Raw genomic sequence first — 19,611 nt, forward strand, 5'->3', positions numbered from 1 at the left:
CTCCTGCATTCTTCATATAGTACATTCAGTGCCTAACATTTCTTGAACTCCTATTACTATGCCAATCAATCCTAAATCCAGTTCTATAGGAGAGATAAGAACAAAACAATTTTTTTATTAATTGCATACATAAAGTCATGTCACTATAATACAAGTATATTGCAGTGTTACACGTCACAAAAGCCTGTGAGAAGCAAAAGCATTAGTACTCCTCTTCTACAGTGGCAGAGAACAAATCACTTATCCAATGCCATGTGAAGTCTTGTGGCAGCCTCTGGGTTCATTTCACCTTTCTACCTCAAGATCTATATATTGGGTCACGTATTTTACACTTCTTGGGCTTTAGAATGCATTTGCTTAACTTACAGGCAGCGCAGACCAATGGCATGCATCGTGTCTCACCAGCCCAGCCCACAAAGCAGCTATTTGCTGTCTGTTCACCAAATGGTTCTCTGAGAAGATGGATGGGAGAAGATCCAGCCCAGGAGGAATAATTGCTCTGCCTCACCACACGGCTCTGAAGCACCAACCACCGTGTTGGGCTGTAGTGCTGGAAACTCCACTTTCCTAAACTATACCACAAGCAAGCAAAGCCGTGGTTAATTGGATCAGTGGAAGCTTAAACATCACCTCAGAGGAGTCCAGATGCCCATGTGGCTTTTGGCAAAGGACGTGACTGAGCCGAGACCTTTGTCCCTCTACCAGCACTGCTCTGCCAAACGAGCTTCCTTTTGCCTGTCAGGGACTTTGCCACGTTCATCACAGCACAGGCCCCAACTCCTGGGCTCGCCTTGTTTTGTCAGCTACATCAACTGGCTCCTTCTTCCTGCTTTTTGCTTTTTCATTTGTTAATCAGCCTAGTTCCAGCCTTCACTACCACTCCCTTAGGCGGGACACAAGCCACATGTTATTTATGAAGGAGACAGCACATGTCTCTCCCGCTCTACCAGCTATCCGGCGGGAGTATTTTGGGGCCTACGGGAGTGACAAAACCTGGCTCTCCACTGCAGCCAGGTGCCGCCGTCGCAGCCACCCTGCCTGTCATCCAAGCCACAGTGCCCAGCTTCCACGTCACCCGCCGCTCCCGGAGCCCCCGCCTCACCTGCGGCAGGCCCACACCCCACGGGGGCAGCGGGCAGCTCGCTACCGGGGTCACGGGCACCCTCAGACTAGCGACCTGCCCAGCGACGACGGGGCGGCGCCGGCAGCACAGACCAGTGACATCCCCAGCAATTTTCCCACTGTCTCTGCCGGGAAGGCCGCACTCGTCATAGCGGGAGAAGGGCGCCATCCCCACGAGATCACTGCGGCCGCCCCGGTCCGGCCCGCGGCCCGTCCGTGCGCCCAGGACTGGAGCGGCACCGCCGAGCCCCTCACGCAGCGGCGCGGAGGACGCGGCCGGCTCCGAGCCGGCCCCGCCCGCCCGGCCACGCCCGCCTGACGCGCCGGCGGCGCTGGCGGGCTGGAAGTGGCGTACGTGCACAGCGGGCCTCTGGAGTGGCGCCTCCTCCTCCGCGCCTCAGCAGAGCGGCGGAGGCGCGGTGGGTAGAGGCGGCGGCCGCGCCGGCCCGTGCTGCACCGGGCAGAGAGGCCGGCGGGGAGCGGAAGGCAGCCCCGCACCGCGCCGCTCCGCTCCCCTCGGCCGTTCCGCCGCCGGTGGGGCGGCGATGAGGCGGCGCTAAGCAACGTTAGCGGCGCAGGGAGGGCGGCGCGGGCCCCCGCGCGCCGGAGGAGGCCGCGGGCCGGCGGAGGCGGAGGGCGGCGGGGGCCGTGGCGGAGCCGGAGCCGGGCGGCCATGATGCAGTAAGCGCTCCCTCCCCGCGCGGCCGGGCGGGGGCCCGCGTTAGCGCCGCTCCCGCCCGCCTCCTTACATAACACGACCCGGCGGAGCGGGGCTGCGGCGGCACCACCAGCGCCATGGCGAATGACAGCGGCGGAGGCGCCGGTCAGGGTGGCCAGGGCGAGAGCGGCGGCGGCGGCAGCAGCAGCAACAGCAGCAGCGAGCGGGACCGGCAGTACTGCGAGCTGTGCGGGAAGATGGAGAACCTGCTGCGGTGCGGGCGCTGCCGCAGCTCCTTCTACTGCAGCAAGGAGCACCAGCGCCAGGACTGGAAGAAGCACAAGCTGATCTGCCGTGGCGGCGGCGGCGCTGCGGCGGCTGGAGCGGCAGGGGGCGCTACGGAGCCCCACAGCGGGCACCCCCCGCCGCCCCGCGCCCACGGCGGGGCCGCGGCGGGCAGCGGCAGCCGGGCGGGGGTCGGGAAGGGCGCAGCGCCGCCGTCCCCGGAGGCCCCCGCCGAGGCCGCCCCGCTGACCAACAATCACGTCGCCGCCGCCGGTGCAGCTGCCGGCGGTGAGGCGGAGGCATCGGCTGCAGCCCAGTCCCCGTCGCCCTCCGGGGAGGCAGTGCTGCTGTACCGGGACAAGTCGAACCTGTACCCGGGCGGCGTGCAGGCGGGACCCGGTGCGGCCGCGCTGCGCCCCAACGGGCAGACCAAGTCGCTGGTGCCGCAGCGGCTGGCGCTGGAGTACATCGTGCCCTGCATGAACAAGCACGGCATCTGCGTGGTGGACGACTTCCTCGGCAAGGAGCTGGGCGGGCTGGTGGCCGAGGAGGTGCGGGCCCTCCACCACACCGGCCGCTTCACCGACGGGCAGCTCGTCAGCCAGAAGAGCGACTCCTCTAAGGACATTCGCGGCGACAAGATCACCTGGGTGGAGGGCAAGGAGCCGGGCTGCCAGACCATTCGGCTCCTCATGAACAGCATGGACGATCTCATCCGACACTGTAATGGAAAGCTGGGCAACTACAAAATCAACGGCAGGACGAAAGTGAGTGAGGGAGGGAGCTGGGACCCCCGGTGCCCGGCCTCCCCCTGCTCCTGCTGCCGGGGGGGTTGTGGCGGGGGGGCGGGAGCGGGGCCGCGGAGCCGGCGCTTCCCCGGTGCGGGCGTGTGTGCGCGCACGTGTGCGGCTGTCTGCGGGGCTGCGTGCGTGTGCGCACGTCCGTCCGTCCGGCCGGCTGTCTGTCGGTCTGTGCGGGGCTGTGCTGTGCGTGTGCGCCCGCTGCCGCTCCGCTTCCCGGAGCCGACTCATACTTGCGGGTCGTGTCCAGTTCTGGGCTCCTCAGTAAGAGAAAGAAGTTCCTGTCTTTCTCTAGAGGGTCACAAAGATGATTAGGGGTTTGGAGCATCTCTCATGAAGAGAGACTGCAGGAGCTGAGCTCTTTTAGTCTAGTGAAAAGAGGATAGAATCTCATTAATGTATGTAAATATCTCAGGTTGATGTTAAAAAGATGGTGCTAGACTCTTCAGTGTTGCCCAGTGACGGGACAAGTAGCAGTCGCCATAAAGTAAAGCACAAGAAGTTCCACCTCAGCAAGAGGAAGAACTTCTTTACGTTGAGGTTGGCAGAGCACTGAACAGGCTGCCCAGGGAAGTCGTGGAGTCTCCATCTGGAAGCATTCAAAACCCACCTGGACACCTTCCTGTGTCACCTGCTCGAGGTGACCCTGCCTGGGCAGGAGGGTGGGACTGGATGATGTCCAGGGGTCGTTTCCAACCCTCACAATTCTGTGACCCACGCCCGGCCGTGGCGGGACCCCCAGCCCCAGCGGGCCTGGGCCGCAGCCTGGACGGGCGGGTTGCTGTCCCACGGGCAGCCTGGAGATCGCTCTCTGCTGGGAAGGTGCAGAAGGGTTTGTTTGCAGGTGAAAAATGTGATCTTTTTTATATACCTGCGTTTTGTTAAAAACCCCTTGACCTGGAAGCTTACTGTCTAGGTGATGAGCATTGAAATGAGAGTTCTTCCGTGTTCTCCCAAAAAACGCTGGTCAGACAGCTCTGCCCAGCTGTGGGAAGCAGGGAGCTGGCTGCGGGGTGTCCCGGCAGCGGCGCTGGCTGAAGGGGGTGGAAGCACTTGTGCACAGCATTTGTAGGCTAGCATGAATGTGCCGGGTTTTGGTAAACCTTGGCTCAGGATGTGGCCTGCCAGGTGCAGGACTTAAAAATGTGGTCAGGAGACTCGCATCAGTGAGTGACTGCTCCGGTGGCACAATAAACCCATGAGTTACAGTGAGGTGTTGTAGCAGGTAGCGGAATCACAGCCATGGAGCAGGGTGGTTTTGGGCAGAGTTTTTATTTTACTCTCATTAAGTCACTTTTCCACAAAAATCTTACTCTTTAGCTCTATTTCGAGACCAGAGAACTGAGTCAAAATCTCCTATTGTATTAGCCTAATTTGTGATTCCCTTCCAGTCCTTTAAATAAGATTCATGCCCTTGGTAGAGAACTAGTAATGAATATTCATCAGTATCTTTCCAGTTTAATAAAAAAAAGAAGAAGGGTGAAGCCCCTTCAGACTTTGCTACCTCTGTTAAAGCATAAGGAAGCCAGTGAAGTGGTAGGAGTCATCCTGCCGAGGTGGTTGCACTGTCACAGATGGACTGTTGTTGCTGCAGCTGCAGAATCTCAGCTGGTAGGAAGCTGCGGGAGGGAGGGAGGAAGGGAGAAACTGGACGGCAAAAAACAGCCCTGGATTTGTTCAGGGCACGGGAAACTCCCATGATAAAGAAAAGAGGGTGGGAATTATTTTTTTTTGTAATGCTGTCTTTGCATTTCTTCAGTTGAAGCAGTACTGTGCTAAAACATTTCAATGGGAACATGATGTAGAGTCCTCATAGATTCCTGCAGGACTTTTCTAAGCCGACTTATCTTTCAGGCAGTCTTAAATCTCTTCAAGGCTTCAAACTTAAACTCTAAAACTATCAGTGGTTTTGCTGGATTTCAGTTTTATGCAGCAAAAGGGAATACTGCTTCTGTTTTTCTGTGCAGTGGTATGCTTCTGTAAAGAATAGGTGCCAAGGCTTTTGGAGTTGTAATCCTCAATCACGCCTGTAATTCCTGGATCCCACTCTATTTTATGTTCCTACTTGGTTTTTGAAATCCCTCTGTTGGGGGATCAGAACAGGCGTAGGGATCAGATGAGTAACAGGACAATACTTCACTCCTTGGTGGCACAGAAATGCATTACTTTGTCTTCTCACTTTCCTTTGTTTATTTCCCTGCAAAAGTCAGTGCTTTTAGTGTGCAGAAAAGCTCAGTTCTCTAAAATGCCAGCAAAAGCAGAATGAAAACTGTCATTCACTGTCAAAGATTTGCCTCAGAGTTGAATAAACAGAAACGGATGATACCCACAGTATCACTTCAAATAACTTGTATTGTAACCATATAACTTGTAACCCATTGGTGGTTTTGGCATTGAACTTGCCATCTCTTCTGTGGCAAGTGTCTGTTGAAGTGCACTTCAACTGTCTAGAAGCAGTGTATGAAAAAGCATAAGCAAAAGAAGAAATTGGTCTGAGGTGTGTATATATATATATCCTGAATCTCTTGGCTTGTAAACCTGCCTGTCAGAGGAAAAGCTATGTTGTGTTAATAGGATCTCATTCAAACATTTACATTCACCAGGGCCAGTCCACTAAGGCAAAGAACGTGAAGTAAGGTAAAGTGTTGATTGTGACCTGAGATTTTATATTTTAAAGTCTCTGGTATGTGTTTTCTCTAGGTTACCTGAGCCACCTAGAACTGATCTACTTAAACTGGTGTGGTTCTACCTAGTCCTGAGTGTCAGCAAATTACTCTCCAGCCTGAAAGATACAGCACTAGTTATAAACTAGCCAAGTACTTTTGAGGTGTGTGGAGACAGCAGCAAGTATAAGAGAGTGGCTAACTATTTACTCATCTTGGAAGGCCTGACTTACTGCATTCCTTGCTTTTGTTCTCTTTCTTTCCAGACTCTGCTTCCTTCTTTTCTCTAGCAGACAGTGGCACATACGTGCATATTTGAGCTCTAGTGTCTTTCTCCTACTTCCTGTTATTTTCTAGTTTTTACTTCTTTCATCTTTTCATACATTCTTTTTTTTTCCTTTGTCTTATCAGTTGCTGCATTTGTACATGCACGTATTTCTGTTTCTTGCCTGTCCTGTTCTTACATGACTAGTGGAGGTAAAAGCATGCTTATCAAAATCAGGAAAAGAAATTGTCCTGAATCTCACCCAGCTGAGATGGTTTTTCCTCCTTCCCCATATGGAGCATGAAGAAGGGGTTAGGGGTGGTGTCAGGTTTATGATTTTTTTGCTAGCTTTCTCTTTCCTGTATTGTGGACTCTCTGATCTGAAGCTTACATCATTTACTGGTCCTGGAGTAATACTGTGATTTTTGTGGACTGGGTTCCTATTAATCACCATGTAACCAGACATCTGATCCATCAGGTGTTCCTCTTTCTGCTCACCATTACACCCAGTGTCAGCCATCTCCTGAACCCTGCCCTCTGCCTTTTGTAGGAAGGACATTAAAATAGGCAGTTTGACAGGCCCTCTTGCATCCCTTTAGTTTTTCCTTCATTCCTACTTCCAGAAACCTGTCAGGAGACCAATCCTGTTCAAATTGCTGCATTTTAATGCTCTCCTCTCTCTACTAGTATGCTAGTGACACCCACTGCTTCTCAGCCACTGGTAGGTTAAAAAATTGCTTTATTTGTTACATATTGTGTAAACTTGCTTTTCTGCTTTTTATGGCAATTGCTTATTTCTTACTCTGGAGATTCTGGAGTTTTCTGAAGACCTAGGATTCAGACTTGTCTGACTGTGCCCTATTAAATTAGATTCTTTCAAAGTTAGTAATGCTCCTTTAGAAAATAATTCTCCAAGAGTGAGTGGATTTCTTGTACCCTGCTGTTAGCTTTTTTATAAACTGGACAGAAGAGGCTCTCTGCTCTTGCCACTTATTTATGTTGCAGCTTTTCTACAAACATGTTGGATTAATGTTACCAAGGAAAAGTAAGATTTATGGGTGTTCTTTCCACTGTATCTTATTCTACAAAATATAACTGTAAGCATGTGTGGCAATAAGAAGACAAATGAAAAATAAGAGGGAATAAGAACTTGGCAACCAAGCAGGACTGGAAAGTGATGATGATACCAAAACTGTGGTAGAAGAAAGGAAAGCAATCACAGGGGCAGGTGTGCAGATCAGGTAAGTCCTGCTCTGGTTGAAGAACCCAAGAGCTGTGACTGGAGATCTGGGCTTAGGAATGTCTGTAAAGTGGGGGGCTTTCCTTCAATTTGCTTGTGGCATGTGTGATTACATTGATCCTCCTGTGTCATTCTGGAGATCGTTTCACTATCACATCTTGAATGTATTTCTTGGTAGAAAGCTTACCGATCTAATTGGTTCCTAGTGAATGACCTCATGTATGGCTTTGAATTTGCCACTGAGTTGTGGGAAAGTGTGGATAGGTCTCTCTCAGTCTCCCAGTACTCGTGTTGCTTGACCTTGATACAAAACATGACCAATGCTCATCCTTATCTGTTGCTTGTTTCCCTGACAGCAGCACTTCTGTTGGTGATGTTGTTTTCTTGTGGATGACTATGCTGTCTGCAAAGGATTGTGTGGTGATCCATGGATACACAACAGCCCACACATGGTTCTTGGAGATACTCGAATCCCTGTTGGAGTAGAGCCCTGACATGTGATGACTATAGTTTTCGATTTTTGTTCCTTATGTACAAGCCTTTTGGGTCCCAGGTGAAGGAGGTGGTCAGAAGAGTGACTGGGGTTTCTCCTGCAAATGATCTTTTGATGGAGGAGCTCAGCAACATCCAGAAAATACTCTTGTTTACAGCCAACTTTAGCATTGCTGAGATTCTGACAGGTTCTTCTACTAGAGAAAATTACAGAGATAGGCTGGTTTCTGAGGGGAGCTGTGTGGTGATTGCAGCTTCCAAGTGTGGTATGAATATAGTGTGTCCAAGGGTGGGGAGCACCACCTATGACTGCTAGGACTTCTCCACACCCCTGTGTGTTAGGCTGTAGTTCAATGAACATTTTGGGCTGGCAGCGCTGGAGTAGTCACTCTTCTTTGCCAGCACAAGTATTTACATGGCCATCCTGTGAACTGGTTTGGGGAACTGATCCATCTGAAAAATAAACTGGCAAAAGAAGTGCTCCTGGTTCAGTGTTCGGATGTTTGTGCTGGCACAGAGGACTGGCAGATGGTGAGACTTTCTTTCAGCAGCAATGCAAATTTATGCCAGTTTAAAGTGTTTGCCAAAACTACAGCCTTAGTTTAGAACTTGAGTCTGATTCTCCCAAAATTTGCCCTTGAAAATTCAAACATAGTTTAAGAAATCTTTGCTAGCTATGTATTTTTTTTTCGTAACTTTTCTCTTTTTGCTCTTCTGTGTTCAGTGTGAGACTTGGTTCTTGCCATCAGAAACACATACTTCTGTCCTCCAAGAATCTTACAACAATTTTATACAGAAACTTTGCTTGTCTACCCACCAGGTGATCCCATATAGCATGTACAGTGGAAGCATGCATTTTCTCCAAATGAAAACTGATTTCCCCCATGCTCCCAGCTTCAAAATCAACCTGCTCTTAAGCTTTATTGGCTGTTCCTATCCCTTATTCTGGAGTTTTATTAGCATCAAAGATGTTCTTGACCTCTGTTTCAAGAGAGAGCTGGATTGGTGTCATTTGCCATGAATAGTATGCTGCAGCTTGCTTCTGTTTGCTGCTGGTAAGGAGGGTTCCTGCTCAGCCCCATCCCCTTGTGCCAGCTCCAGTGTTTGTTCTTCTTGCTTTTCCAAGCCATTTTTGTCTGTAACTAGAGTTCACGTTTTTAGTTGTTACTGTTCTGGAGATGAGGAACCTGTGGCATTGTAGTTTGTGCTCATCAGTGATTTTGGTACCCTGTGGATAATTAGATTTTTCCTGTCAGTGATATCAACGACTTTTTGACCGTGTTGCTACTTTGATGTTCTATGCTGTCTCTTCTGCACAGAATGGGCTCATTTAATATTGCCTAAGAATCAAGTGGGATGCTTCTCATCATAGCTGTACAGCTTGAGAGGAAGAGCTGTCTTCCCTTCCCTGTGGCCTCTTGGACTGAAATTCTTTGCAAGTGATGTCCTGCCAAGTCATAGGACTGTCTGAACAGCAGTTCTCAGATCCCTGGGTTAGTTGTATCAGTAGCCTTGACTGGTTGGTTGAGAGATGTTTTCCTTTTTTTCTAAATGGTGCTTAATTTCTGAATAGGCTGCTAGCTATTTCCTGAAAAAATAAATTGGCAGCATATTATTCTCTTCTATACTATTTACCATGTTCATTAGATTTGTAATTCAGTTGGATAGCCTGTCTTGATTAATATCTGATGGTTCTTGGCTTGAACAGGCTAGGATGCTATTGGACTTTTGCAGGATGCTCTCTTTCTAGTCACTTCTGTGTTGTTCTGTACTGGGTGCTAGCACATATGTTTGTACCTTTAGGTATGTACATACTGTCCTTGGAATTTAAATGAAGGCTTTCTCCTGCTGCAGAAAGGAAACCTGTTATAAAAGGGAAACGGATACTCTATATAAAGCAAAAATTTCTTCTTGCCTATCCGGAGACTAAATCGTTTCTCTTTAGGCTCCTTAGAGAGCTCTTGTACAAAGGCAACGCTTTTTTCAGTTCAAAAATTAATTTTGGGACTGTTGTGAGTGGGTTGGTTAGTGAATTCTTCAGTAGGACACTCGTGGGGTTCCCTGGCTCTTGTGCAGCTGTATTTTGTTACTTTGCAGTGGGGGAGTGACTGCAGACAATGCAAGGACTGTACAAGTGTTTTTTGGAAATCAGCATATTCAGATTATATCAATTCAAGTTCTTTATTCATTGGCGTGTTTTTTACACTCCACTAAGACAGCAGTATTTTGAAAGCAGTATTTTTAGTGAATAGAATAGTAGAGTTATTTGACTTTGCAGTTATTACTGAGGGAAATAATCGTTATTTATGACACCCTTTTTGTCTTCTACATTTGTGACTTACTTAGACCCTTCAGAAGGAGGACTAATGCTAGTCTTTGAGGCTTTTGGGAAAGTCATTTGGTGCTGATGAAATCCTTGTGAACTCCTTTGAGGTTCTGAAGGTTGTTGGTTAAGATGGGTGGTCAGGCATATTTCCAGTGCAGGCTTGTGCCAGAATTAGCTGGTAAGTGGCAGTTGTAAGCTTCAGGTCAAAATCCACTCGCTGTTCCAGGGCAGTGTCTGTCAAAAATAGAGCAATGCTTTTATGCACGTAACAGCTGCTTACACTTGAAGACTTTCTTGTTCTTTGGTATTTCACTTAAAACTGCTTGAGAGTATTTTTGTTAGCACATGATGTTATAAATAGGAATGGGGTAGAAATGTGCGTGCCTGCACGTCTGGGCAGAGGTAGTGTGTGGAGGTAGGGTGGTTATCGATATCTTGTGTGTGTAGTGCTCTGATAAAGAGATGAAGTCCATACCTGTAGGGTAACTAATGAGGCCTAAAGAAAAAGGTTATTTAATACCCAAGGATTAATTTTGTGCATTAATATAGGCGCAGACCAGCTCAGAGCACATAGTTTGATCATGAAGGCATTCTGCATTGTAGAAATTATGCACACCTTTGAGGAGATGATGCTGTGTCACCTCCATGTGCTGCAGTGGGAGCAGAGCCTGAGACTGCCTTGCTTTGTTTCAGCAAAAACAAACATGATGTTGAAAATGATACAAAGATGAATGCAGTGAGGGAGTTGTTAGTTTTGGGGGTTTTTTTTTTTGGTCCTAGCAGGGTAGAGGAATTGTTGCATTGACTGTCAAGTTAAAAAATGTACTAAATGCTGAAGACATTAGGGCCTTATATGTGTTTGCTTGGTTTGGTTTATTTTTCCTGGGTTTTGTTTGTTTTGTTTGATTTGTCTTTTTGTATGAAGATATTTTAAATCCATTTCCAGGAAGAGCTTGTATTATCAATTCACATCAATTTGTTCCGTTGATAGCTTGAAATTCTTGGTGAGTTGGCAGAGGCCATAGGATTCTCTGCTGGGCATAGTCTTGCTGTGGTTTGCTGCCCTTCTGGTATGCCAGGGTCTGTTATCTTCCTGCTTGAGCAGGTCAGTCAGCTGCAGTTATATAGTTTATAACAGTCTTGACATTGCTAGTCAAATGAAACAAAAGTTTCAATAGTAGTTTAACTGACAGTTGTGATAATGTGGAATTTAAATTGCTATAGATTAAAAACTTGTCCCAACTTTGAGGCAGCAATCCTCTAAGTTCTCCATACTGTGAAAAAGTCCAGGGATGCAACATGTGTAAGGTTTCCAAAGTAGTTTATCATTGGCTAATAACATATCTCTCTTGTTGCTGCTCTCTGTCCTGTTCAAGCATCTGTTCAAGCAGCTAAACCTTGCCATGCGTGCCAAGATCCCTCAACAGCTTCTGCTGTATTTGAACAGTGTGTGGTCTGTTCTCTGCTGAAGGCATTGGGCCCTTCCAGTTTCAGTGGTTGCTGCATTGTTGTTCAGGCAGCTGGCATGCAGCCTTACTGCTGTGAGAAAGGAGACTGTGGCCAGTTGATAAGGGCATCTTAAACTGACTCCTTTTCAGCTGGCACACTGGATGATGCCCAGTGAAATAGATGCTGGCTGAATTGTACCTCTGTTTGGCTTAACTTTATTTGTGTGTGCTTTAGCCCCTCTATGACAGCGCATCAGCCAGGCAGTAGCACTGTTCATAGTGGTGGATTTGGTCTTTCAGGTCATACAGGGAGATGCTGAGAGAGCTGGGGCTGTTTATGTGGCAGAGAACGTGTGAGGGGACCATACCAGTGTTTACAGATACTTGAGAGGAGGAGTGAAGGAGAGGGAGCCAGACTCTTGGCAGCAGTGCTCAGTGGCAAGGCAGCGGGTATGCTGAGATGCAAGAAATTCCATTAAAATGAAATAAATGGTTTTTCCATTGTGATGAATCAAGAAGCAGGTTGCTACAGAGGTTGTGGAGTCTTTATCCTTGGAGATACTCAAAACCTGATTACTGGTCACCCAGCTTGCTCTGGGTGACCCACCTCTCAGCAGTGGGCTGGACCATGTGATCCCCAGAGGTGATTGCCAACCTCAGCACTCCCATGAAAAAAAATACTTCAGTTTGAAATGGAAAAGATACAAAACAAGCCAAATTTTGCAATCTGTTAAAATTTTTTTTCCAGCAATGGCACTGTCAGTGTAAGTCCTGCTTATTGCATCTCTGAATGAAGTTACCAGGACTCTGTCTTCCTACTAGTGTCATTTGCTCCCTAAAGGATCATTGTGGTCAAATATGCCAGTAATGTAACTGTTTGAAATATTCCTGCCTTGGATCCCTTTTGGTCATCCAGGTGGTCACTTGTACTAAGTCTGTGCTGCTGCCTCTTTCCTCTCATCTCCCAAGTTGCCTGTTTTTCCATTCATGTGTGCACGTGCTCATAGCACAGTCCTTTCCTAGCAAAGCTTGCTAATACAAAGCATGTGTACACTCCACGAGACTGATTTAAGCAAATGTTTAAGAAATGAAAGTCAATTACCTGTAGGGGATTCATACTTTCTCTCCTAAGCTATTTTAAAGTTATATATGATCTTGAATCCTCTTCTGTACTGAGAGAGCATAGTGCAGCATGCATAGTTATCCTTTTCTTGCAAGACAGACAGAAAAATGAAATATACTCTTTGAAAGCCACAAACTACCAGAAAGTGCTTTTACTTTTAATATTTCACATATTTTTACTTTTTTTATTTGTAACAAACATCTGGCCAAATATTATTTTTGGTACATTTCAGTTTTATTTTACTTATGAAAAATTCCACCCACTCCATACTAAAAAAGAGAAGCGTGGGGAGGGAACATTTAAACTGGTAAGAGTCAGGTTTATGTATTTTGCCAGGCTGTTGAATAAATAGAAAACCTGCAGCTCTCAAGTTACGATCCTTACCTCTTCCATCTACTTTCTAGTTATTTTCTTTCATCTGTGTTCCCCACACAAACTTGCTGCTCCTGCCCGCTTCCATCCCTCCTGTGCTTCCCTGGGGACTTGTTGTGCAGTGGTGCATTCCTGTCCTGTTGGGGTAGAGGGGAGGGAGCAGGAGCAGGTGCTGAGAGAGGCTGGCTGCCCCAGCAGGGTGCAGAGGCCGAGGCTTGCCTCAGTTGCTGCTCTCTGCCAGGTACAGCAGCTGCAGGCACCCTGTCAATGGCCTGTCCTCCGCAAGGACTGCGTTAGAGAGATAAGAGCCATGTGCCTCTCGGGAGTGTCAGCTTGGCCATCCCTACCACCTATCTAGTGGTAAATTGAAGCCAGATGGAGTTGTGTTCATCTGAAGTGACCTTCTGTATGAACTAGATGCTAGGTCATGAATTGTAGGTTAAAGCTAAGTGTTTTTGAGGACTACCCAGTCTTACTATAAAAAACCCCTGAAATTTAAAGCCATTTGTTCTTATCATTCAGATGCTGAAGACCCACCCTGCTCAAAACTTAGACTTTTGCATTCTGGCTAATTTGATTTAGGTTCTAGCAGGCTGCCTTCTTGTGTTTGCTCAGTGGGAGTTCTCCCTTATCAAATGTCTGTTTCACACAAGTATTTGCCATCTAGTTTATACTATTATGTAGTTGTAAATAATCAATAATTCTTCTGTATATAAAGCTTCAAAGTATATATAAAATTATGTTCTCATATACCACTTACCTCTGGCAATCAAGGAGCTCTGAGACAGAGGTTGTATCTAGGCCACTGCCTGTAATACGTGCAGATGGATGGACACATTTGCCATTAATTTTTGTAATCTTGTTTTAAAAGCCATTTGTACTTTTGGCCTCTGCAACATCCTGTAACAGCGAGTCCTGCAGTTTGATTAGATGGAAAAGGAACTTCCTTTTGTTTAAAACCCACTGACGGTGATTTCAGTGTCTCCTAGACTGTATTGTGAAAACTCACTTCACTATTCTTAGTGAAATATACTCACAGTATATTTCACTAAGAATATGACAAGTTTTACTTGTCATATTCTTAAAAAAAGTCTGGCATTTGCTTGCATGCATTTTTTTCAGCTGACACGCTTTCCCTCCTAAATGGAAGAATTGTAGTCTTTTTTGTATTTATCCAGTTGGTACTGTTTCATGATTCTAGTTATTCCTGCTGCACTTCTGTGCAGCTTTTCTGGTTATGCTGATCAAGGTAAGGCAAGCAGAAGCACAGTATTTAATGTACAACTACATCCTGATTTTGTATGCTGGCAGGGTGATGTATTCTGTGTTGCCTTTCCTTGTTTAGTGATTTATGATACTTAAGTTGCTTCCTCCGCTGTGCTGACATGAAGTTCTTGGGAGAACAGCCTATATTTACTGAATTCTTTTTTCTGAAGTGATGGTATCCAGTTTAGAAGACACCACTGTATAAGAAAGTTTGAGGGGTTTTTTTCCCCCAAGGAGTATTTCTTTGCATTTGCTTTCCTGAATCTTTCCTGAATTTTACCTCCCATTTTGTTGTTTAGGCAGTTGGTATCATTTTAGACCCCTCCATGTGCCTTTCTGCAGCCAGGGCTGGGAGGGACTGCAGTATATTTAGGTATTACAGGTAAACACCATCCTTCTGCTCCTTCACCCTTGTTTCCCAGGTCATATAGAAATAGTACAGGTCCTCTGGGAATCCTTCTGGTAACACCCCATTATTCACTAAAAGGAGGCTAGTTTGCGGTAGTGAAGTTACAACTGGAATTTACTATTTTATTGGTCTTACTTTTCCTGTTCCATTATTACAAAATGCCTTGGAAGTAACATCCATGGTTCAAGTGCTTTATATTTAAAAATGTTCAATGTTTGCATTAAAATTAATGGGTTGAGTAAATTTGCTTTAAGTCTCTGCTATAGCTTGGACAAAATGACATGTAATGACTCTTGAAGGCCTCCTAACACCTGGCACAGACTCAAGAACAACACAGGAGTTCCTATACTGGAGTCCTGACTTTGTCATTTTCCTTAGTGAAAATAGAAAATGGGAGTTGTCTCACTCATGAGCCAAGGCTATGCCAAAATTATATTGTAAGAGGTAATAAGATAAACATACATTATTTTTACCTGTTTAGTCCTATAGCTTTATAAAGAACCTTGTAAACATGGAAAATAATATTCCACTGCAGGACATGAAATGTAGATGAAGATACTATCAACTAGCTTTATTTTCAGTTTAATTGTCTCATATAGCAACTTGAATTTTGCAGATTTCTGGTTTTTACTGTGTCTTTTACTCTTTCTACACTCACATCCTGCTACTTTGAAGGAACACACCCACTGAAAGACAAAGCTAGTAATAAATGATGCTTCCTCACCATTGAGACTTAGAGTTCTGCAATTCAACTTAGAATAGCTCCATATTAAAACCCCAGAGAAAACTTGCCTTTGAAGAGCAGAAATTCCAATGCACCCCCCCCCCCCCCCGCCTTCCTCCCCACCCCCCCACCCCTTCCCTTTGGGAGCAGCTTTCTGGAGAGAGTGATGGAATTCTTCAGGGGCTCAGTAGGGAACAGAATTTGCCAGTGATAGGAAGAGGGAGTCCCTTTGAGAATTTTTTTTTCCTTTGAAAAATCGGTACACTTTTTTTCCCATCATCTAGCCTTCGTTTTTAAGGAATGGTTATCTTGGTTTGGGAGCCCTTAATTAAGGGTTGTCTTTACAGAGGAAGTAAATTCTTGTTTTCTGGAGTAACTCTCAGTTGTCTTCATGGTAGCTATATCACATTGCTTATATTGATCCTGGAAATAAAATATATCGATCTTTTTACTGATTTTTGTGTGCTCCAAGTGGGGGGATAAATTGATCAATAGGCTTGAGGGCAGAGCAGGCATTCAGAGAGGTAAGTAGCTTTTTGTGAGGCCACTCCATGCAAACATTTTACCTGGAGTACAGATGCTGTGAGCAGCCTTCTGCACACAGTGGGTGGATGTGAGCACAGTGCTGTGCATGGAGCAGCAGCTTTTCTCTTATCTTTGGTTGCAAATCTCTGTGCTGAGAGTAACCTTCAACGTCCAAGATGTTTTGTGGTGTGGTTCATTAGGGGGCTGGAAGACACCCAAAAACAATTACAGCTGAGGCCTGCTGAGGTATCTCATTCCTTGGTGCTTGCAGCTTGATTTCGCGGGGTTAGTAGCAGGGTAATCGCAATTAAAACCCGTGCTGTGGGGCTTGCTCCCCTTGTTACTGCAGCACAGGTTGGCAAGTGCATCCACTGTCCGCAGGTCCTTGCCGACTCCTCCCCTTCCTCCCTCTTCTCCCCTACAGCCTTTCTCTGTCTTCACAATCAGCTTTCCTCTTGATTGCCCATCTTCAGACAAGTGTAACTTTGAGAGAATACAAAAAAAGTTTGGGCATCTGTAGTGTCTTAGGTATAAAGGTAGAGGGCCCTTTACTACCCATTGTAGAAATTAGTAAATCAGTTGGCTGCCCACAGATAATTTCTTGAAGTGCAGTCTCCTATTTAGAAACTGCTACCCAGTGTTAGTGTGCAATACTAGATACAAATTTAGGACATGTGTTATTTATTTTCAACAATTATGCGTAAAATTTCTTTCAAAATACAGTCTTTGCCTGAAAGACTGTTTCTGCCAATCCTGAAATCTGAAGTGATTGCTTGCTGACTTGAAGGGGAAGTTGACTGTGTAGAAATCTGGAATCTAAGATTTTTAGAATTGGCTGCTTTTCTGTTCCTCCCTTAGTTCTTGTGGTACTTGGTGTTACTTTCTCCCTTTCAATAATGCAGACTTTTGACGATGTCCTTCTGGTATCTGCTTCCTTCATCTTCCTTTCATGTCACTGTATGTTGTCTGCCCATCAGTAATTTCCACTGCTGTTGCCTGAGTTGATGATGAGTTCATACCTCGGGTATGAGTTGTTTTGGGTCATTTGCAGACTGAGGCAAACACTTTGTCATCCATTATGCTCTTGCCTCTTTTTTTTTTTCTTCTTTAATTGGCACAACATTAAGCTGGCAACAGGCTTTACTTAAGCTCTGCAGATCTTGCGTGTAGGTTGCATAAATATGTGCTGTGGAACAGTCCTCTTGTTCTGACGTGACACCTCTGATCTAGGCTACTATTGCTAATCCCCACAATCTCTCTCCAGTGAGTACTGTAGATTGCAAAGCCCTAGCTGTCCTTTGGTTTACCAGGAAAGTTTCTGCTGATTGGATTTTAAAGGACATACAGATAAACCTTTCTGCAGAAACACAAAAAAAGGAGGTGTGCATATCCTGTCTTGAAATCTGTTATTTCTAGATGGGATGTGGAATAGTGTATTTCTCTTTCTTACTAAATACAGTGTTTTTAAGAAGGTTTAAGAGTGTCTAAGTGCTGGCTGCATGCTAACAGCTGATGTTGAGAATTTTGACTTTCTTTGTGAGCATTTGAGGGGAGAGGTCCTGGTTCTGTGTTCTTCTGAATGCCTTGGTGGGGGGGCGGGGGGGAAGTCTCCGTGACAAGTTGTTCTTTTTCTTTCAAAGCTTTCTTGTTCCTGTCAGATTTTGTACACTATGGCTTTTTGCTTACATCACCACTTTGTGTGGAGCTTGGATTCTGTCACTTTCTGATTTTTAGAGTGGCAAATGTGGAGTTTGAGGTTAGCATGTGACTTCTAACCACAATACTTGTTGAGTTACAGACAGTCATAACCAATTTGATTGACAGAAGCCTTGTCACTTAACATAAACAGGCTTTTTAGTTGTTGTTCACAGGAAAGGACTAATCTATGGAGAAGCCTTGCCTTTTAGGAAGGGTGAATAATTTTATATATATACTAATAAATAATATTTTTGTTGCTGCAATAGTGGCAAAGGTGAAAAGATTTTTTTATTGGATTGGTTTTCTTCATAGCAGCTTTCTAATGCCAAGTATAAACAGACTTGGAACAAACCAGATGGGTCCGTTTTAACCAATTTATTGTTGATAATGCAGCATGTTCTATTTTTTCCAAGGCATGAGAGTGATGTGTTTTTCCATCACATTGGTCTCCTGGGCCAGTGGTTATGATTGATGGGGAAACTGGGAAAAAAACCTGTTGAAGCAGCACCAAGGAGCTCTGCAGGAGGTCCTAACCTAGAGATGATCTTGTTGCTGTCATGAACATAAATTCACTGTATGGTCAGTTGAATTGGCATTGCAGAAGACAGTGGGGCTTTTGTATCAGCCAGACAAGCACAGACAGTTTTCTCAGGTGTTTTTTCCTCCCTGGAGTCAGTGTTGGGTACGTTCAGATCTTTCCCATGCTCACAAGGCCTCATGCTCTTAGAGCAAATAGATAGCATTCCTGAGCTGCTCTCCTTGCACTGAGCCAGTGCAGCCTCCCTGTTTGCAGCAGACTGCCTCCATAACCTGGAATGACACGGCTGGCTCTGCTGGGACATACACAGAAGGACTGGGTTTGGGAGTCACTGTTCCACCTTGGCATGCCAACATCAGCAGTCCTGCTCCTGGTGTTTATGTTCAGCCTGTAGTGCTGCGTGGCCTCAGCTGTTCCTCAAGGCTTTGCCCAAGGACTGGTGGGAGCTGAGACAGCTGGAATACCAGTAGATTTGTTTAATGCCTGCGTGCATTTGAACTGGATACATTGGGTGATCTGGTTAAAACAACAAAACCCCTAAGTGTTGTTTATGCCAGCTGGGAAAGAGGCCCTATTACTGGACTGTGGTGGAATTGTAAAGAAAAGTTTGGATGGAGACAGTTTATGTGTGAAACCCATAAAACGTAGCATGGGCAGAGTCAGCGTTTCTTGCATTTAAATTGTAGGTGGCTTGAAAGCATATTACAGGCTGCTTGTTGCTGTTTGGCTTTAAACCTTAGTCAGACTTCTGTGCAGTACTAATATAAATTAAATCTGTCCATAAATAAATGTCTAATAGCATTTCAGTGCATAGTTACTTCTTTTTCTGTAATATATAAATAATTTCAAAGGATTATCTGGACTCTAATATTAAAGAGTCAATGCTATAGCATTTAATGTGAGGTTTGGGCATGCTGATTCATGTGTATCCCCTTGAAAATAGCCTTAAAACCTGCTTTAAAATCATTCTCCTCGGCATGCTGTTTATGACAGTAAATCTTTCTGTGGTTAAAATCCAGAGGTACCTGAGGCCTACATTTGGACATTTTACTGCAACTACATTAACATTAGCTAAACTTAAGGAACTTGCAGTGCACAAATATTTCCAAGTATCTGGCTAAGCTTAGTACTAAACACACAATCCTGTTCCCATGCAGTTGTGCAACATTCAAATTTATATAAAGATACTTTTCCTACAAGCTAAATTTCACTTATGTGGCTATTTTATTCCCTAAAACAGAAACAAAATTGCAGTTTTAAGTAAGAAATGAATCTCCCTCCTAGCAGTGGGCAAAATGATTGTGTATGGTTTATCTTCTAGGGGAAAGAAATTCTAGGCTTCTCAGTATGTATAGTTTTGAAGAGAGAAAGGCAGAGATGAATGACGTCCTTTAAATGGCAAATTTCTCAGCCATTTACTTCCACAGATAATACAGTAATGTTTGGATCAAAAAGAAAAACAAAAAGCAGCCACCTCTTGCCCACTCTTAATCCTTAGTGTTTCTTCTTTCCCAGCCTCTCCTGGTGCTAAGAAGTCCCCAGGCTTGGTGTTTAGGCTAATGTGTGCGCTTTAGTTTTAAGGTAGTGTGTCACAGTATCATTAAGATGAAAAAGACCCCTTAAGGTTGAGTCCAGTTGTTGTTTACCCAGTAGATCT

General features: G+C 45.6%; 1 protein-coding gene across 1 annotated transcript in view; it reads left to right on the forward strand.

Annotated features, from left to right (window-relative positions):
- Positions 1-1,441: 1,441 nt before the first annotated feature.
- EGLN1 (egl-9 family hypoxia inducible factor 1) overlaps positions 1,442-19,611 on the forward strand; it is a 34,558-nt gene continuing 16,388 nt past the window's right edge. The window contains exon 1 of the mRNA XM_054629190.2: positions 1,442-2,832. Coding sequence (XP_054485165.1) covers positions 1,918-2,832 — 915 coding nt within the window. The 5' untranslated portion in view covers positions 1,442-1,917. The remainder of the gene's footprint in view (positions 2,833-19,611) is intronic.

Source organism: Agelaius phoeniceus, chromosome 3 (assembly GCF_051311805.1).
Source record: "Agelaius phoeniceus isolate bAgePho1 chromosome 3, bAgePho1.hap1, whole genome shotgun sequence".
NCBI lineage: Eukaryota > Metazoa > Chordata > Aves > Passeriformes > Icteridae > Agelaius > Agelaius phoeniceus.